This window comes from Microtus ochrogaster (genome assembly GCF_000317375.1).
Source record: "Microtus ochrogaster isolate Prairie Vole_2 chromosome 6 unlocalized genomic scaffold, MicOch1.0 chr6_random_2, whole genome shotgun sequence".
Taxonomy (NCBI): Eukaryota; Metazoa; Chordata; class Mammalia; order Rodentia; family Cricetidae; genus Microtus; species Microtus ochrogaster.
This window is the reverse complement of record NW_004949095.1, coordinates 7,859,300-7,874,129: the sequence shown is the minus strand read 5'-3', so window position 1 is coordinate 7,874,129 and position 14,830 is coordinate 7,859,300. Positions and strand designations below refer to the sequence as shown.

Here is a 14,830-nt window from a genome sequence, read left to right as displayed (position 1 = left end):
AAAAAAAAAAAAAAAAAAAAAAAAAAAAGAGATAGGTCAGAGTGAGGAAAGGGCAGCCTAGAGACATGGCTTGGAAGAGCAGTGCCCCAGTGATTTCCTGGTACAAACAGGCTCTCCCCATCAGTATCCCCCCGCCCAAGCAGTGAGTCACAGGAAAGGACAAAGGCAGAATGGTCACACAAATGACCACTGGGACTATTCCAAAGCCAGGAAGCAAATCTGATTGATAGTCATTCTATGTGACGTTGACAGAAGGAAATTCTGTTTCTAGAGAGAGATTCTCCTGACTTGTTCCTCGGGCTACTGGGACAAGGATGTGAACTGCGTGCGTGTTGACTGTGGTGTCCCCGAAGCATCCTTGGTGAACTATGCAAACTTCTCTTGCTTGGAGGGTACTGACTTCCTGAAACGTTGTTCCATCTCGTGTGTTCCACCAGCCAAACTCCAAGGTATCGTTGGGCCAACGAGGGAACTGAATGTGAGCCCTTTTCATTCCCTCACTCTGTCGGGGGACTTTTGTACTGTTCTTTCACTCATGTTTGCTTCGAAATTGCTATTTTCTGACATCTTCAGATAACGCAAAATCCCCTCAGATACCACGATTTTTGCTGTTGTTGTTGTTATTGTTCCTGAAATGTGTAGAGATGTCCTGGATTTGGGTGTCATTAATAATGAATGAAATCTAGTGTTTGTTTCTTGTTTTTATGTGCGTTCTCAGAATAAAGCCAATAAGCATAATTGTCCTGATAACATTAACAACAGAGGTACACGCTGTTAATTTTTAATTCCCATAGACATCCTGTAGTAGATATGATTTCTTTTATTTTGTAAATTAGGAGAACACAGTAACACGATGTATCCCGGGTTGTGGCTGTGGCTACTTGAGATGAAGAGGTGCTGGACCAGGCTCTAAATGACCACCACATGCTCTTTGTCTAGACCTCTCAGCCTTCAGGATGCCACACAGTGACACGTGGCCTAGGCGGACCATAGGTCAGCATTTGATGGGAGATTTTAGAGACACTGCTCAACAAAGAATAATGGCACTTGAGAGTCAGTGCATCTGTTCGTTACCTAGTTTTTTGTTCTTTGTCCATGTGCTCTCTGTTCTGAGCATCATGTGATTCTCTTTCCTGGAGTCAGGACTGAGCCCGTGGCTGACCTGTCTGGAAGATGGACTCTGGTCTCTCCCTGAAGTCTACTGCAAGTTGGAATGTGACGCTCCTCCAGTTATTCCAAATGCCAATTTGCTTCTGCCGCGTTGCTTAGAGGGCAGCCATGATGTGGGCACCATCTGCAGATATGAGTGCAAGCCGGGCTACTATGTGATGGAGAGCGCAAGGAGTCAAGGAAGGAAGTAAGTGTCATGGATTTGGTCTCATTGTTTCCTTGCCTTGCGCCGTGCTCTATTCCCTCATGGCAAATTGCAGATCCTTTCTTTCTGGGATACCCACTGTTTATTGTGTTCATTTTTTCTGTGTAATTTCTCTATACCTACACAAACACACTCTTCCATCAAGGCAGACCGGGGTGCAGGTGTTTCCTATAAAGGCACTGTCTCCCATGAGAGATTCCATAGGCTCAGGTAGGTGCTTTTGTGGGGGGAAACTGGCTTCTCATTTTCCTTAGAGTTTAAATGATGTGCCTCCTGAATATTATTTAGGCTGTCAGAGCCCAGCTCAATGTCTGCACAATTTTATTAGGAGAACTCAAAGCTGAGGCCTATGGAGATGAACCTAGCTGAGGCCTGGGGTGTTTATTACATATGTCATGTGTGGAAAGTTTCTTTCTCTGCCTCAATTATCTTAACTGGAAAATGGGATAATAAACAACCACCTACAGAATTGATAAAGGGGCTTCTTGAATGAGTACGCATTAAATAAGACTCTGAGTTTTTTTTTAACAGAATACAACACCTTTAGCTATCTCCATTGTTATTTCCATCATTCTGCTTTTTCTTCCAGGAGCATTGTGTGAGGGTGGCAGGGAAGTGGCAGGACAATGTGCTCAGGAATGACTAAGGAGCGGAGAGATGGCTGACATGCGCAGTGGAGAAGAAAGAACAGAACATTTGAGGATGGGAGAGTTAAAGGATGAGAGACAACAGCCATTTCTCTGAGCTCCTAGCTAAGCTTTATGTCAGGAAAATGAGGTTTCCATGGGGGATTCTGGATTTTCTGCCTCCCACATTCCTATTTCTGGGCAGGGGTACTTGAGACGCATTTGTGGGGGCAGATTTTCTGGCTGAGAAAGTGGACACTTAGACCAGAACGTCACCGTCAGTTTGGTCTTGAACATTTACGTTTGCAAGCACCCTGCTAAGGAGAGATTAAATTATTTACCATGCTGTGTAAACTGATTAAATCTTAGTTTACACCTGTTTATATAGCAGGCGACGAATTGGTAATCAGAAGTTTGCAAGGTGAGCATAAATCACTGTCGCCTGCCACTTGTGTTTACCCAGTGAACTATGTCTGCCTTGTTTTTACTCGTGTGGAAGAAGCCCAAAGCTGGACAGATGGGGCCCTAAAATTCTTCTTAGGATGTACACTTCAGAAGAGAAGGAACTGAGAAAAACAGGCAGGAAACACAACTCCAAGAAAATACACACAGGGTGATTTTACGTAGTGGTATGAAGTAGTGTCGGGGTGGGGCGGGGGCAATTGGGCACAGCTGCTGGAGGACTCAGGTTTGCATGGTAGTGAGCAATCCAGTATATCCACACGTCTTCAGTTTTGTATTCACAATGGGAAGGGGACGCATCATTTCTATGGCTTTGTTTGGACAATGTACTGAAAATATTCTATATGTTATGAAGTTCAGTGCATATACTACGCTAAGTGTTGCTTCATATTTCTTATTCATTTATTTTGCTTTGGGTTTTTGAGACAAGGTCATACTCTATAGCCCAGGCTTACTTTGAACTCAGAGCAATCCTTCCACCTCAGTCTCCCAAGAGCTGGTCTGTTATTATTTTTTAAAGAAAGAAACAACTATATAAATTTCAGCTGAATGTATTCCCTTCTTGATTGTGTGAGATATGTTCGTACAAAAGAAACACACTCAAGGGCTGACTCTGGCTTCTGGACTCCCCCTCTGCTGTAATTTCACTCCATTCTGCTTGCCCTGTGCCTTGTTATTTAATAATAAAGACCAAGACACCATACCTGGGCAGTGACACCTCAAAGACAGAATCAAAAACCATGGATAGTAGCACTTTCCTGACATCTCCAGTACTTGTGAGGTGAAGGCCAAATGATCAGGAGTTCAAAGGCATCCTTAGCTACGTAGCAAGTTCAAAGGCATCCTGAGCAACATTACATTAGTTCTACAAATAGCAAAGAAAAATAAGACAAAAAGGCCAAAATAAAAACAAAGGCAACAAACAAAAAAAATATTAAACACTTCTAAAGACTTAGCAGGTTTCATGTTAGGACACAATAACCACACACTGTTTCCTGAAACCATTCTTTTTCAGCTCCATTGACCTCTTGCCCCGATTTTTCTTCTTTCTTTCTGTCTCTTCTCAGTTTCCTTCCCCAGTTTCTTCCCTCTGCCTGGTCCTCCAAAGACCTGAAAGCACAAAGGACAGTCTACACTAAATCATTTGGAATCTGAACATCTCTCTGCCCTGTGATGCTGGTGGACCCTGAAGCCTGCACAGCACATAGGACTCTGTGGTGTCTTGTGCTGTCTCATTAGTCAATTAACAGCAAGTTATTAACAATTTGCCTCCACCTAAATCAAGGCACATCTATATACCAGAATTTCTGTGTGTGTGATCTAGGCACTAGAATTTTGAAAATTTCCTTGATTTCATTTGTTATTCATTGTGCACTGACCTACAGGAAACGTTGCCCTTGTTAGAACAATATGCACAGTGGAATTTTGGCAATGAATAAGTAGATGAACAACCCATATCTTAAAAAAAATGTATTGTCCTTTTACATGGTGGACTTTTGCATATAATTTTTATATTACTTATTTTTAAAGATAATAGAGAAAATATAAACAGAATTGTAATCCCATGAATCAGTAATGATTACAAAGTTTTAGGACTTATCACCCTTTCTCAGTGAATAATCCGCACAATTTTATGCTCTTTTCATCTTTGTCTAGCCATTTCTTCCACCTGCATACCACCATTAATCACTTCTCTGCTATTTCATTCATGTGACTTCCAGGAAAGCTAAAATAAATGTGTCTGCATTATATTTTAACCAAAGACCATATTATAGTCTCCATTCTCTTTTACTCCCATGGGCACTTTTTTCTCATTACACATTATCCTTCTGTGTGAAGGTTAGGTTAACCTCATTAGAAGTCCTAATTAACTTAATTTTAGATCATTCTGGCCTTCTAACTTTGCTTGACAGTCTCTCTTCTCCATCATTCATCAACATATATCCATAAGGTAGTGTAGAAGTCAGATCTTCTCAAAGTAGTAGTAAATAGTTATCCTATGTGAGTATTTCTCATGATTTCAACTTTTCCAAAGTGCGTGCGCGCACACACACACACACACACACACACACACACACACACACACACAAATGTTCTACAAACGCAACTGAAGATAGAGACTGTAGGCTTCACATTGTGATTGCTTATGTTGGGTGGTAGTGAACACCTTCAATTGTGCATTGTCCAGTCTAACCCGTGGGAAGAATCTGAGGGGAGGTAGAAACTAGGTATGTATTTGAGCCTTCTCTATATACAAAGAAGGACCAACCACTTGGTATAACAGCAAATGAAACAGTTAAGTCCAGGGAACTCTTCTGTTGTTTGGATAAGAACCATGGAGGTGATAATGATTCCTTGCTATGTGTTATGAGAACTAAGAATTTTGGCTACTTAACTCCATATATTTCTTGTGCCAATAATATATTTTATTATGAAATGTTAGTACAATGTCTTGTGTTAATGTAGTATATAAATTGATATATATATGCATTAGATATATTATATATTATTATCTATTATATGTGTATGCTGTATATTATTATCTCCCATTACAAAAACAAAACAGACTAAAAGTTATGTGATCATTTGGCCAATAAATGGCCACATTGAGATTAAAGCCATCTTAACACTATGGTCTGGCCCAATAATATTTTTAATCATGAGCAAATACCTTCATTTTCTTCTGGTCTCTTTTTTCATGTTTGTAAAATAAACTTCTAAATTATTTCTAGTGCTAAAAGTTTGCATTGTGTTTCCTGTCATTAGAGCAAATATGATGGGCTAAGACCTTGGTATACTACCATCAAGAAAAGTAATGTATAGTTTGTTAATACCAAAAATTCAAGGTTTATTATAAACACAAGTACTGTACTACATGAATTAAGTAGGAAATACTTTGGGTAATCTTATAGTACTTCCCAAAGAACTTAGTCTGATCGAACAGCCAAAGCTTAAATGGCTTCTTTATTAACCAATATAATAAAACATATTTACAGCATACAGAAGGGAATCCCACATCAAATCATTGTTAGCTGGGTTTGGTTGGTCTTTCCTCATTCACAACCCACAGGACTGGATGTAGATGTCACTTGAAAATGGAATGCTGAAATATTTTCCTCTTTAGATTTGTAGACTTGTGAGAACCCTAAGAGTGTTAAAGAAGATAATTGAGTCAAAACTACTAAAAGATGTTTCTGCAGTCAAGTTTTATCTCATGACAGGGCATGGGCTTGGTGAGACTCAATCTTGAATGGCAACTCTGCTTGCTTAGTAGTTTTTTTTCTTGAACAGGGTACCACTCTACTATTGTTAGAGTAGACTATCACTATTCTAAATCACAAGATAGAACCAATAGGAGCATTGGAAAGTTTTGTGAAGATGAAATGATTAAAGACAAAAAGCTGACACGGTTTCTGGTTATATTTTCCTGGCTTAGCAATGCCTTCTGCTATTTGCACTCATTAATCACTACTCCCACAACTTCTCTGTTACCATGGTCACCACTGGATCAACTATTACCACCATCATTACAGCCACCATTATAACCATTACAACCACCACTGTTGTGACTATCATGAATAGCATCATGACTGTCATCTCCACTGTCATCATTATTTCTACCACCTATAATCATCGCTGTCATCACTACGACCACCAACATCCTGGTTTCCCTAACACAGTAACTCTTGGTAAGTAAGATGCCCTGCTGAGGTGTTAAGTGAGAATACTATTTTGTAACAAGGAGTTTTTTAGATGTTTGGTATTTAATCAGTGACCATTCTTTTCCTTCTATAATTTCTATATCCCCCAAAACAGCCTAGAGGCCAAAAAGATTAGAATTGTCATTCTAGAGACAGTTCTTCAGTAACCAGGAAGGAAGGTGCATTTTCCTGTCCTTATAAGAAACACACACCGAGCTGGGCGGTGGTGGCGCACGCCTTGAATCCCAGCACTAGGGAGGCAGAGGCAGGCGGATCTCTGTGAGTTCGAGACCAGCCTGGTCTACAGAGCTAGTTCCAGGACAGGCTCCAAAACCACAGAGAAACCCTGTCTCGAGAAAACCAAAAAAAAAAAAAAAAAAAAAAAAAAAAAAAAAACACACACACACCGAAATAAAGTTTGTTGAGCTAAAACTGTACATTTCCCTCCCCTAACCAGAACCTTTTCTGCAGGCTTCATGACATGAAAGTGAAGCATGAAACAGTAAAATTGCATGTGGGAGAAAGTAAGTGGAAATAGAATAGTAATAGAGTGCCTGTCACACTTCAAAATTAGTGTAGCATAAAATCAGTCTGGCCTGGAGGAAGAGGGGCCATGGCATGGCATGGAGGTCTTACCTTGAGTTATATTTGACTCTCTACATCTTTCTGAGTTTCAACAAATTTCATTCTACCATGATCTGCAATAGGAAAACTTGACCAATAAACTGCCAATGTGAAGAGAAACAATATTAAAATTCCTTAAATATGCTAGATTTACAACCTTTCAAAACAGTAATATATCTGATGTATAAAACAATATATCATAACATTGCATATACAATAGGTTATAACTCTCTTTCTTTCTGTATGTGTGTGTGTATGCACACACATGTGCTAGCTGTTTTTACTTTTCCAAGTAAGAACAGCACTGTAATCTCTGTGTACACTCGTGCATCTGTAAGACATAGAAATTTGTTTTCTTTCCATTAAGTCTCTGTCTGGCTTTATAATTAGTGTTTATAGTAAATACATTCAAAGTTTATCCTTAGAATCCTCAATTCTCTTGCCATTGTAGTATCATGTGAGCCTTAAACTAATTTATTACAGCTTCTTTTGGCTTCAAAGTGACTGAACCTCTGCTGTAAGCTTTGGCCACTCAAATACACATCTGGGCATGGGCCAACTCCTGCCTCAGGATTTACAGGACTGGCAGCTGATGCTTCGGCTTTTGCTTACAAGAATACTTGCTGGACTTGTAAATGTTCCTGTGACCTTAGTCCCAAGCAAGGGGCATCTTACTGTAAAGTTTGCTGTTCTGTATCAACTGCCAATTTTTATATTAATTGCAAAAACTAAGTATAAACAATGCTTACTTTTAACAGATAAAGCAGTGAGACTTTCAGTGACATGCAACTTCATACCCCAGTGTTGTTTCTCATCTGCCTTTGGCTTGTCCTGATTGCTTTTCTGGCCCTACTAACTCTTACTTTGGGTGGGTGAGCATTTTGGTAGTGACCTTGCCTTGTTCTCTAACAACTGGGGTCAGGGCAGGCCAGACTGATTCATGAATGATCCCCTAGGGGATTCTGGGTGGGACAATAATATGAAGAATTAAGTATGGTAAGAATACGGAGTGGATTGCGGACATATGCACACACTTAGGTCATTAGCACTTGCTAGTCATTTGGGCCACTTAGCAGATACTCTTCATTGTGTTACGTGGTTTCTTCAAATAATGGGAGAAATGTGTGATCTCCATTTTTTTTCAAAAAGGAAAACTGAGAACAAGAGAGGCAAAGTAATTGATTTCAGGTCAGAGGCTTATTAAGAACCAAAGCTACAGTTTTAACACTAGTTATCTGCTTCTATAGCCTCTGTTTTGACTCATTCTGTCACACTTAGTGACAGTGATCATTCAGTGCATCCTGGAGGCCACTGTGACTGAACTGTCCATCTCTTGCTTTTTTTAAAAAAAAAATTTCTCTCATATATTACATCCTGATAATTTTCACCTCCCTGCTCTCCTCCCAGTCCCTTTCACTTTCCTCCAGACCTACTCCCCCTCTGTTTTCTTTCAGAAAAGAGAAGGCATCCTGGGGATATCAATTGAATATGGTTACAATCAATTGAACAAGTTACAATAAGACGAAGCACATGCCCTCCTATCAAGGCTGTGTGAGGCAATCTAGTAGGAGGTAAAGGGTTCCAAGAGCAGTCAAAAGAGTCAGAGACAATGCCACTCCCACTGTTAGGAGTCCCACAAGAAAACTCAGCTACACATTCATAATGTGTAAGCAGAAGACCTAGCCCAGACCCATATAGAATCAATGATTGACCCTTCAGGGAATGTAAGCCTCTATGATCCCCACTTAGTTGATTCTGTGGGCCGTGTTCTTATCATGACCTTGGCCCCTCTGGCTTCTATAGTCATTCCTCCCTTCCTTCCTTGGTTCTGCCTAATGTTTGGATGTGGGTCTTTGCATCTGTTCCCATCAGTTGTTGGATAAAGCCTCTCTGAAGATAATTGGGCTATAGTATAGCAGAATATCATTAAGAATCATTTCATTGACCTTTCTCTTTTTTTGTCAGTCATTTTTGGTTCAATCCTAGGTCTGGGCCGTCCAGCATTTGGTTCCTGGGCATCAACACAGTGTCAGGCATGGTCTTCCTCTCATGGCATGGGGCTCACCTTGACCCAGTCATTGGTTGGCCACTGCCACAAGTTCTGTGCTACCCTTACCCAGAACATCCTGCAGACAGAAAAAAGGTCAAAGGTTGTGTGGCTGGGTTGATGTCCCAATTCCTGCACTAGAAACCTGGCCTGGTTACAGAAGATGGCAGGTTCAGGCTCCATATCCCCCATTATCAGGAATCTACATTAGGGTCACCCTTATAGTTTCTAGTGAGTGTCCATTGCACTAGATTTTTACGTTGTCTCCCAAATGCCGCTCTAATTACTAATTCCAGTAATCTCTTCCAGTCCTCTCTCCCTCAGCCCCTGTCCCTCCTGCTTTTGTTCCACCTGCCCCCAGTCTACCTGTGAAATAAATTCTATTTATCCTTCACAGGGAGATCCATGAATCCCCCCTTGAGCTTTCATTGTTATTTAGCCTCTCTGGGTCTGTGGATTGTAGCATGATTATTCTTTATTTAACTACTAATACCCACTTATAGGTGAGAACATGCCATGTTTGTCTTTCCGGGACTGCAATATCTCACTTAGGATGATTTTTTTCTAGCTCCACCCATGTGCCTTCAAATTTCATGATATCTTTTTATTTAACAGCTGAGTAATTGTGTACATATACCACATTTTCTTTGTTCATTCTTTGGTCAAAGGACTTACAGGTTGTTTCCAATTGCCGACTTGTAGAGTGAATTCTACTCGGTTCAATTAGAATTCATGCTACACTGGCTATTATAAATAAAGTTGCCATGAACATAGTTCATATATTTTAGTAGGATGTAGCATCCTTTGGGTATATGCCCAGGAGTAGTGTAGGTCTTGAGGCCCATCAAGTTTCAATTTTCTGAGGAATCTCCATATTGATTTCCAAAGTTGCTGTACAATTTTGCACTCCCACCAGCAATGGAGGAGTGTTCTCCTTCCTCCACATCCTCACCAGCATGAGCTGTCATTTATGTTTTTGATCTTAGTCATTCTGACAGGCATAAGATGGAATCTCAAAGACATTTTGATTTGCATTTCCCTGATGGCTAAGGATGTGGAGCATTTCTTTAGAGTTTCTCAGCCATGTGAGATTCTCTGTTTAAATTGATACACTATTTTTAAAATTGGATTATTTGGGTTATTGGTGTCTAGTTTTTTGAGTTCTTTACATATTTTCAATATTAGCCCTCTGTCAGATGTGGAGTTGGTGAAAATCTTTTCCCATTCTGTAGGCTGCCATTTTGTACTATTGTTGATGTCCTTTACCTTACAGAAGCTTTTCAGTTTCATGAATTCTATCAGTTGTCGACTTCAGTGCCTGTGCTATTGCCATTCTGTTCAGGAAGTTGTCTCCTATCTCAATGCATTCCAACTCTTGTTTTTTACATGGAAAATATCTGACACAGAGAGTGTTAACTAATTCTCTCCTCTCATCCATATCCAGGCATGATAGAACAGGCAAGTGGCATGCGTAGGCATTCCTGTCCACCTTCCAATCCACAGGTACCTATGGCTTCCCTGATGCTCATGTTACACATCAGTAACTCAGATCTTATTGTTGCTATGGCTTCTAGACAGGGGATTGTCAAAAGCCCTTTACTTTCTGAAGGAGCAAGAGTGACAGAAAGTGGCTCATCAGGTGAAGCCACAGGCAAAGGTGTGGCCGTGTTTTGAAAGTATCTGTTTATTATGAGTACTTACTGTCACCCCTGTCTGTAGTTGAACAGACAGATTGACAGAGGCAGACCTATAGAGATGCCAGGAGGAGTCTGAAGAAGATTTTGTACTGAAACTTTTGAAGATAAGAAAATAATTAGCAATAAATGAGATAAGCTGTCTTCAAAAATGAGTATATACAGTTTTTTTTTATCATTCCTGAAAAAAATGTCTTCTTGGACTCACAGCAGGCTTTCCCCATTATCTGAGTTATATATGTATACATGTATATATGTATGGATGTATGGATGGATAGATGGATAGATGGAGAAAGAGAGGGGGAAGGGAAGGAGGGAGAGGGAGAGAGAGAGAGAAGAAAGAGGGAGGCATGCTTCTCTTATAACTAGCCAAGATCACTAACGATTCATCTTTATACCTCTGGGATTTTTTTTTTTTTACTTTGAGATAATTTAATTATATTTTTTTCTTCCCTTTACTCCCTCTAAATACTCCTCACTATTCTTTTTCAAATTTATGGCTTATTTTTCACTAATTGTTATTGTACACATATACACCACATACACAACACACACACACACACACACACACACACACACACACACACCACATTCATGAGTAGAATCTGATCAGTCTCTATAATACTATCTACATATGTTCTCAGGGATGACCATTTGCCACTGGGCATCTAGTAGATGTGCTCTTTGCTCTTCCCAGGGAAAGGCTACCGTTCCCATTCTCAGCCTTCCTCCATTGCCTGCAGTTCTCTATGCAGGGCTCATGCCTCATGGACTTCTCTCTGTCTCATTTGGCATGTTCTGGTTGTTCAGTTTATATTGGTGCAGTCATGCTGGTGAGAGTTTATGGGTGCAGCTTCTGATATCACTAGAATACCCAATCTCACAGCAAATTCCCAGTTCCTCTGGCTCTTACAATCTTCTTTCTCTCTTCTGCAATGTTCCCTAAAGGTTAGCAATGAGATACTGGGTTCTACAACTTTGTATTTTGCTTAGTTGTGGTTTTCTATTTGGTGCAAAGGAAGTTTCCTTGATGATGGGTGAAGACTATGCTTATCTGCTAATATGTTGTTGCTGGGAATTATGCTGGTTTGGTAAATTAGTGGTTGTAGATTCTCTCCATCAGTACCTCTTGGATCTTCCATGCATGTTCCTTTAGTCTACCCATCCTTCTCTTTCTGGAGCAAGCAAACATACCTCAAAGAATCTCTTTCCTTATATACTTCATGTCTCCTGGTAGCTTCCTCTTAGGGCTGTAAGTTTGAATAATAATGGCACCTGTGGGCTCATATATTTGAATGATTATTCACCAGGGAGTAGAGCTCTTTCATGCAATTTGAAAGGAGGTGTGGCTTTGTTGGAGGAAGTGTGTCACTGGGTGCGGGCGGCTTTGAGGTTTCAGAAACCCACATAAGGTCTAGTCTCTTTCTCTCTCTCTGCCTATGAACCAAAATGTGAAGGTCTCAGTTACTTCTCCAATGCCTGTCTGTATGCTTGTATACTGCCATGCTCCCTATGATGATGACACTGGACTAAACCTCTGAGACTGTAAGCAAGCACCCGATTAAATAAGTTGCCTTGGTCATGGTGTCTCTTCACAGCAATAGAACAGTGAACAAGACAGGGCTCCTGTAAATTATTATTCTGGCATTATTACCATACCAAGCTGTGGGACCCAATGTAATATATATATATATATATATATACACATATAATGATGCTCAATGAATAATTGTCCAATGAATGTGGAAACGAACATATGAATATACAGGTAGATGATGCAAAAATGGTAAAGACCAAAGGTTCCTACTAAATGTCTTCATATTTTAGGTTTCATTAATCCTTGCCTTTCAGTGTGATTTCTAGTTCTTCAGACATGCACCAATGGGAACAGATATGAGGAATCGGAATAACTGTAATAATTGTATGCATTTAGATTTAAATCACAAGAGATAGCTCAGGTTTGGGGAACCCAAGCATGTTCTACATGAAAAATTCCATCAGCTGTAGCAAAGTGGGCCATAAACATAACAGAAGAAAAGATTAAGTACCATTGACCCTAAAAATTAGAAATCCTGAGGGATCTAGTGAGAAAGGATGGAGAAGTTATCATAAGCTTGAAGATGTTTTGGCTCACGGAGAGGGTGTTCCTGCACCTACCAGCCTGGGAACCTAAGCTATTAGCAAAGACAGAAGCAGAGCATCAGGCCTTGACACAGAACAAACAGTTCATCCCCGTCTAGGCTTTACTAGGATCTTTATGCTGACAGAGGCTCCACTTTACCTAGGGGTACTTAATAAAAGACACTCTCGTTTGTTTCTTACTCAGAGGAGAAACACTTGCCCAAAGCCAATGCATTTAAGTGGACTATACTAGTGGTTCTGTTCTCTGGGACAGGACATCTAGAGGTCTGATATTACACAGGACGGAGCAACTATGATCAGCTGTGGACTGGTCACAGCTCTTTAAAAATATTGGCTTGAGAAGCCAGGCCTGCAGTTTGTTAAAATGAAAACTGGTGTGGAGTTTGGAATTGCTATAATATTCTTTGGGGTGGGGTTGAAGACTTTGTCTCTCAAAGTGGCCTTGATCTTCTCTTCTCCAACTTTAAAATGCATGGGAATAGCTTGGAGAACTTTAGATTCTTATTTAGTCAATCTGGGATATATCCTTGTATTTATTAGTAACAAGTTTCCATATTCTGATTGTAATACTGCTGTTCTAGGTACCACTCTGTGGGTAGTAAGGACCCAGAGTATTCTGAAGAGAGAATCTAGTCTATGTAATTCAGTTTGGAAAACTGAGCATGTGTCATGCAACAAAATTGAACCAATTAATACTTTGGGCTGTTGTTCTGTAATAGAAACAATGTAATTGTCTTCTCTGTTTACATTTCTTATTTAGCATAGGTCAGTGGCAAATACACAAGTAAGGAATTAATTCCTTTATCTGCTCCTTTGCAGGACCATAGGTCTTTTCAGATTGCAATATGGGCATTAGTGTTCGGTCATCACAATACATTGATCAGTGTGATAATGCCAAGTTAATTAATGGAATTTCTAATGGCATTTCAGCTATAAAGTAAATATTCACACATCTCCTGAACAAAAACCTATTAACACCTAATATGAACCAGACATAATGCTGGGTATTGAAGCTATCATGGCAAATAAGGCCCAGGTAGGAGTAAACAGACATCACAGAAGCAAGTATATTAATAAACAAATAGAAAATAAACAAGATAATTACAGTGCATGCACTCTGTGAACGCAGCAAGGATGCTGGTTCTTAAAGTGACAGAGGGCTCTCTTGGTGATAAAACTGTTCAAAGATAGGAAGAGAGGGATTTAATTAGAAGAACAGCACCACAAGGTGGAAGAGTGGCATCTGAGTCCCCGTGGCAGCAACGATCTTATGCTGCACTTGTAATTCTCATCCCAGAGTAGATAAGTGCATTTAAAAACATGACTAGCTGGGTGCACGGTATAAAAGAGAATGCAGTCATGTAATACAGGACCTTGCAGGCTAATAGGAAGCATTTGGACTTTAATGAATTCAAATATTTTGTTTTGTGGCCAGAAACAAATGAAATGCTTTGCACAGGAAATGATACAACATAATTTATTCATTTTTATGAAAATTTCCTCTAATTAGTGCTTGCTGACAGGGTATGAAAGGGTACAGAAAAGTGGAACATCTAGCTGAAATATAAGAGAGTGGCTTTGGTCTACAGAGATGCTGAGGAACTGGGACAAGCTCCAGGAATACCTGCGTGAAGGACCTCACAGGGCTTGCTGATGGATTGTGTGAGACCAGATGGGGTTGGGGAAAACAGAAGATTGAGAGAGTGCAACCAACGATGTCTCCTGTGTTTCAAGTTCGAGCAACAAAATAGATAGTGATGTCATTCGTTGTGTGGAGGAAGTCTGAATACATGCAGAGATGTGGTAACCAAGAACTAAGGAATAAGAGTTCTTACCGTGCACAAACTAGTACCTCACACTTCCATATCTCTTTCTGTTGATGTTATTTCTGAGGGACTCCCCACTGTAGACAACAGATGCTCTGGATTGGCAAAGATATGATAATTCTCTTGGACCCAGAAACCATACTCTTACTTTTCTCCAAGGGAACATAAATATGACTTTTGAAAAAGCCTTCGGTGGTGGAGACAGTGGGACTGATCTATTGGGAGCTCACCAATGCCAGCTGGATTGTGACTCGAAAAGCAGGGGATAAACCCGGACTCTCTGAATATGGCGGACAATGAGGGCTGCTGAGAAGCCAAGGACAATGGCACTGG

The 14,830-nt window shown here is 40.2% G+C and overlaps 1 protein-coding gene across 1 annotated transcript in view; it reads left to right on the top strand.

The window, feature by feature from the left end:
• Pappa2 (pappalysin 2) overlaps positions 1-14,830 on the top strand; it is a 246,201-nt gene that overhangs the window by 173,145 nt on the left and 58,226 nt on the right. Inside the window, exons 15-16 of the mRNA XM_005363933.2 lie at positions 272-449; positions 1,144-1,357. Of these exons, the coding sequence (XP_005363990.1) occupies positions 272-449; positions 1,144-1,357 (392 nt within the window). The remainder of the gene's footprint in view (positions 1-271; positions 450-1,143; positions 1,358-14,830) is intronic.